At 46.0% G+C, this 6,416-nt stretch overlaps 1 protein-coding gene across 1 annotated transcript; it reads right to left on the reverse strand.

The window, feature by feature from the left end:
- Positions 1-1,089: 1,089 nt before the first annotated feature.
- LOC122469627 (disintegrin and metalloproteinase domain-containing protein 21-like) lies at positions 1,090-3,944 on the reverse strand. The gene is given in 2 exon segments (XM_043557147.1): positions 1,090-2,488; positions 2,491-3,944. Coding segments are annotated over 2 exon segments (2,223 nt in total). The 5' UTR covers positions 3,515-3,944; the 3' UTR covers positions 1,090-1,289.
- Between the last annotated feature and the right edge of the window lie 2,472 nt (positions 3,945-6,416).

The raw sequence follows: 6,416 nt of genomic DNA on the forward strand, positions 1-6,416 counted from the left end.
TTCTTGCTGGGAACATGCAGTGTGGCTGCACGGGAATTTCAGGAGGTGCTGGGAAAGTATGATTACCTGTTTGCCCTGGAACGTGGAGAATATGTGTACACATGGCAGTCTAATACTTTGTGTAACCATGTGTCTTTGAGACAAAGTGCATGCATGGGGACACATTGGTACAACTTACAAGACTATCTGCACCAACAAAAGGATTCTAGGTATGAACTGAAGTGAAAATCCTGTTATGTGCTTCATGTGTTTTACATCTATTGGTGAATTATGGGATAAATTCTTATTCTAAAGTAATTTCTGAAACAGTTACTATTTAGTTCTGAAAATTTCCTAATCAATTACTATTAAAAAGTTGTGTATTTTTAATTCAGAAGAAAATAAACAGACTTTAATATCACTATTATGATTTAAAATATATTCTAGACAACTGTAAAAATAGTAAAAAATATTTAGAAAAAGGGTCCCTAACTTTTCACAGGCTCAACTCTGCAGGATTTCTAGAAGGTTCTTGGGAGAACCAAATGGAAATCCTAGGCAGACCCTCATCTAAGGATGAACTCACTGAAAAATAGAGAAAAGAAGGAGAAAAGGGGTTCATATTCATCGGGCTCCCTCGGAATGCCAGAGACATCCATAGGCACTTGTGCCTACCTTTCTGATTGATTTCACTGGGGGCTACTTTCAGCCTCATAGTCTCAGTCTCCCACATTCGGAAATTTGCTCTCCAGGGAGGCACAGCTTGCACTGGCTGGGATAGAATCCATGTCCCTTTCCCTGACAGCCCACAGACACCCGAGTGTGGGACAGGCAGTATGGGCGGGTGGTAGCCCTCCATCACCCTGAACCCATATTGGGACCAGGAAATGAGAGGTCACCTGAAGAATGAGACAAAGCTCAGTGTGCAAGAGCACAGTTTTGGGGAAAATTCATGAATTTGTCCCTAAAGGAGCTTGTGGCAACTTCTCTTATTTCTGGAACCAGAAACCTCAGCCCAAGACACAGCTGCTGACTCAGGTCTTCTGCACAGAGTCTTAGGCACCGTTTGGGCTCTTACAGGCTTACACAAATACATAGAGGCCACAACCATGCAGTTGTCAAGTTTTATTTCAGAGTTCTGCTCAGTGACGCATCAGAGACCTGGTGTCAGGTCCATGATGTGCCTGTGGACCCCTGTGTCTCCCGCAGACCCCTGGAAACGTGGATGTTAGCTGTGCCGCCTCATTACTGTATTTTCACAGATGAGCCACGTGGATTGTCTATAGTTGTTTAGGGGTCTGGAGGCTGAATTATGCATTGTCTTGATCAACAGTCTCTTCCGTAACTTTCTGTCTGTTGATAGTTCTGACATTTCCGGCAACACCAAAGAGGAATGCAGCAATTAAGACATAGATTCTAGCAAAGATCACTCTGAGATATACCACGGATTCACGACTTTGCCTGACTGACCGCATTCTTCTTGGAGGGGGTCCACTGTCTGTGCTCCCACCAGTGCCTCGTTCAGTGCACCGTGGAGGATCCCAGCCTACGTGGCAATGGCAGTTCCTGTTATTGTTGCATATCCCTCTGTGACTGCATTTCTCCGGGATACAGTCATAGTTCAGCTGAGCCACACTGCCATTGCAGTAGGTATCCTGACAGAACTTTCCAGGAGCACAGGGGGTACCGGTTCTCACATGACCAATATCGGTTGTTCCTGTGCTACGATGCGAATCCAGCCCAAAACACCAGAACCCTGAGATCTCAGACTGATGAAATCCAACATGCTCTTGCAGCTGAGGGAGATGGGTGACGTTACTACACTGCAGCCTTCCACACTGCATGTCTGTGGAGGAACAGGGTTTAGATTTGAATACCCCTGGGTCTCTTCTGCAGTGTCCATATCGGCTGCCTTTTTGATTTATGGTATAGCAGACATTTTCAGCCTTCACAGCATTTCTGCCAAAGATTTCTTGGCAGTGCATAGTGCGGTCAGTGCAGTTTCCATGATAGCAGTAGCCCTCTTCAGTGCATGGGGTTCCATCTTGCATATAGAAGTCATCAGGGCACTCCACGGACACCCCACGGCAGTATTCTGGAAGATCACATATATTTTGGATTGGCCTGCAGAGTGTCCCAGCATCGGAATAGGTGCAGTTTGTACAGCATCTGCCTGTATTTCATTTGCTGCCAGGGGTTAGAATACAATCACTCGTACAGCAGGGATTGTTGTAGCACTGCTTGAAGGAGCCACAGTCACACTGCTCACCTGGCTCCACTACATAGTTTCCACAACGATCGTGAGTCAGGCTTTTATTGAAATAGGAAAGTCCTGAGTCAAATATGCACTCACAAAAATTATTCACCACTACATGCTGCATATGAACGAAGGAACAGTTACTGAAAGAATCTGTCATAATAGGGTATTGATTCATAATGCAGGTAGACCTCCTCTGGCATGCACAAAACTTATTGTCATAAAAAATACCAATAGATTTTGCAATTTTTGGGCTACTAACACAGACAACAATAAAAAATGTCTGCCTAGAGAAGCAAGCAAGATGATGGATTTTGATCTGCATACCGCATACGTGGCTGGCTGAAACTGAAGTTCATGTGGTGCATCTTTGTTCATAAGTAAAGCTGTATGTGGTTTAAAAGCAACAAACAAGTGTCTTTGAAAGTAGATATGAATCGGACTCCCTGGCACCTGAAAATTGTTCAAGACAACTGGATCTTCCAGATTATAAATGACCATGGAGGAAATATAGTGCCTTACATCAATACCTTGAAGCATTGAGTCAGTCAAACTAACAAGCCTTATGAGGAATCGGGCACATTTTGACACGTTGTTGAACACACTATACATTGTTTTGGAACCGAGAACAAGTCCTTTCAAAATTCCATGATGGGATGAATACAACTTACTAGAGATCCTGGGGGCTGCACTGATATTTGCTTGAGAGAACAGGGGGTTCCTATCCCCCTTATATCCCAGGTTATAAGTAGGTCCCGTTGCATTGGTGTCTGCCACTATCTGAGAAACAACGTGTTCAAACCGTTGGGAATCGCTGAGGGGTCTGATTTCATAGGCAAGGTCATCCAACTTCATGATACCTTCAAGGCCCCCATAGCACGTGTCCATGGTGACCGTGGAAAGAGGAATCTCCTCCAGGTAGCCGAGGTAGTAACAGTCTGGAGGGATGAAGGGGTAGTCCATCTGCAAGGCTCCCTGATCATCCTGAGTCATCATCAGCAAATGTCTGGACCAAAAGAGTTTCTTGTGCCTCATGTGGATAACATGGCTCTTGCCCCCAAAATGCAGGCTATAGGACAGCCAGCCAGGCATCTGAACGCCCTTGCCGTGGTGCAACTCCTTCTTGGGAATTACCACCTCAGAAGAGATGTAGCGCCATGAGGGACGACCTTGAGAACCTTGGACAGGAGCCAGCAATGCCCAGAGTGCAAACAGCAAGAGGGGTGCCCTCAGGGTGACCTGGTCCTCTGCCAGCCTCATGCCCCTGCTCAGGGACATCTGCCAGTGAGAATGGATAAATGGAGGATCCTCAGCAAAGCCAGGTCTAGACCATCAGACAGAACAGAGGGCTGGACCGGGTGGCCAGCACCCTACACCTCGGGGCCACCTGTGGGGTTAGGTAACAGTCACAGGGTGTGGCATTGGGTGACCCTGCTCATCAGTTCAGCTGGGGTGGATGTGGGAGAGTCAGATGGGCCATGGTCAACAGTGCTCACATGGACATGGGTAGGGACTTGGACCCAGAAACACGGCTCTATTCAACACATTCCATCTTTTCTCCTTCTACTTGGATACGGGATATGCAATTATAACACACTGAACTTCTCTACCAATTCCACGTCCTGTGGTGCTGCTGGGTCACTTTCTCTGGATGACTGCTTTTCCTCATTATGGAGACCAATGCTTCCTACTTCCATGGGATATGGAGGTAGACTGTCAATTTTACCTTTGTACGTATTGAAAAACATCACTTTGTAATTTTACATGTCTTATTCTGGTTGGCTATTAGTTTGCAAGCCATTTGATCCTTTTGGTTGTTGCTTTGAAGCTTCCTCTGAGTTTACTGAGGAAACATTTACCAGCATTCTGTGTCATGATTGGTGAAGTACAAGGTTGTATTTTAGTTTTTTTTTATGCCATCTGGTGAGAACAGAAAGTACTGCTGAACATGTGTGAGCCCCAGGGGATTTCCCCTCTAATCCCTTATTGTGGTTCTTTCCTGGCCTCTGGCAGTCTTCTCCCATGCCTGTGAGTTTCTCTCCTCAGGTGGAGATAGATGCAGGGGAGTTGAGGTTACGTTGGCAGCTTGCACCATGGAGGCTGCACATGATCGAAAATGGTATCCACCATGGAACTCCCTTGTTTAAGTACCGTCTAGTCCTTTAAAATCCCCTGGGTTGGGCAGAAACCCTCAGAGTTGGCTTTTGGAGAAGAGTCTGCCTTTTCTCCGGGTGGCTGGCCTCCTAAATAAAGCTCAACTTCTTTTCCCACCAAAACTAATACTTTGAACATTGACCTTTCCAGAAATACTCAGCTGAATTTGGGATTTGATAACAATACAATGGAGAGTGGAATGGCAGTTGTCAGGGGCTGGCAGGGTGGGGCAATGAGGAGTAGATCTCAAGGGCTATGATTTTCTGTTATGCAAGATGATTAAGTTCTAGAGGGGTCTCCACAACATTACCCCTGTAATTAACAGTACTGTACTGTATGGTTCAAGTTTTGTGAAGAGTGTTGGTCTCATGTTCAGTGAGATCCTAACACACAAAAAAGTGGAAGACACGAATTTTGCTTCTCACATGACAGTATGCTGAACGGCATGGACACACTCTCTACTGATAATGTGAAATAATTTAAAAACATTTGCATAGTTTGAATAGTAACCCTGAGGATATGTCATTTACAAATATCTTCTTCCATTCCATAGGTTGCCTTTTAGTTTTGTTGATTGTTTCCCTCACTGTGCAGAAGTGTGCTATTTTGAGGTAGTCCCAATAGTTCATATATGTATGTATTTAATTTTCTTCTTTTATTTTTAATTTAAATTCAAGTCTTCAGTCTTTGAGCTCCACGTTTACAGGAAGTTGACTTGTCATGATTAACTTTATGGGTTATCTTGACTGAGTCATGGGTGCCCAGATTCACCACTGTTTCTGTGGATGTCTGTGATGTGTTTCCAGAAGAGACTGGCATTTCCTTCCATGGTTCCTGTCTGGGCATCACCCATTCCATTAAGGTTCTGAATAGAATCTGATGCAGAGGGAGGAAGAATTCCCTCATTTTTACTTCCCATGTGCTTGTTTGAACTGGAACAGTGGTCCCCTCTGGCCCTTGTTATGAGAGTTATATCATCAGATCTCTACGTTCTGAGACTAGACCCTAGTTCAGAATCAGACATATTACACCACTGGTTTTCCTGGGTCTCCAGCTTGTGACAGTAGATCATGGGACTTCCCAACCTCTTTAGTCATGGAAACCAATGTGCTTTGGGTTCTGTTCCTCAGGAGAATCCAGACTAATACATGGAGATGATTTATCTCTTGTTTAGAGGAATTGAATAAAGCTGTAGCTCATTTAACGTCCTGAGTAGCAAGTGGCAGGAGGGAGTGTCACGTTGTTTGATTGGGACAAGTGCTGGGTGAAGTTAATGGGGAGCTGTGGGATCCTGTGGTCCTGGCTGCACAGGGAGTGCATCTGGGACTCCTCTAATGGCTCAGATGTTGTGCCTCAGAAAATCTGTAATTCACTCATGTTGAGGGACAGGAGTAAGAAATGCAAACAACTGTGTCTTTTGTGCATGTTAGTGCAGTTTTCCTATGACAACAGGTATCTAATTCAGAGAGTTAATAGGTAAGCACAGAATCCTGTGTGCAGAGAGGCTCCCTGGGGAAACTGCTGTGTGGACAGGAAGCCCCAGACCCTGACAGGAAACCTGCCTGTAACCTCCATCTGCACCTGCTCCTGGCAACACAAAGCAGAATTGTGCATAGTGTGCGCCTCCTGGTGGTGCTGATCCCCTCCTGCAGGGAGGTTTGCGTGCGGACTCCCAGCCAGGTCCTCTCACCCTGTCTCTTGCACAGTAATATGTGGCCGTGTCTTCGGCCCTCAGGTTCATCTGCAGATACAGCGTGTTCTTGGCGTTGTCTCTGGAGATGGTGAATCGGCCCTTCACGGAGTCTGCGTAGTATGTGCCACTTCCATCAGTATTAATCCGTGAGACCCACTGCAGCCCCTTCCCTGGAGCCTGGCGGACCCAGTTCATGCTGGAACTACTGAAGGTGAATCCAGAGGCTACACCGGTGAGTCTCAGGGACCCCCAGGCTTCACCAGGTCTCCCCCAGACTCCACCAGCTGCACGTCACACTGGACACCTGCAGACGCAAGACATCTTGGTCAGGAA

This window comes from Prionailurus bengalensis, chromosome B3, assembly GCF_016509475.1.
Source record: "Prionailurus bengalensis isolate Pbe53 chromosome B3, Fcat_Pben_1.1_paternal_pri, whole genome shotgun sequence".
Lineage (NCBI taxonomy): Eukaryota > Metazoa > Chordata > Mammalia > Carnivora > Felidae > Prionailurus > Prionailurus bengalensis.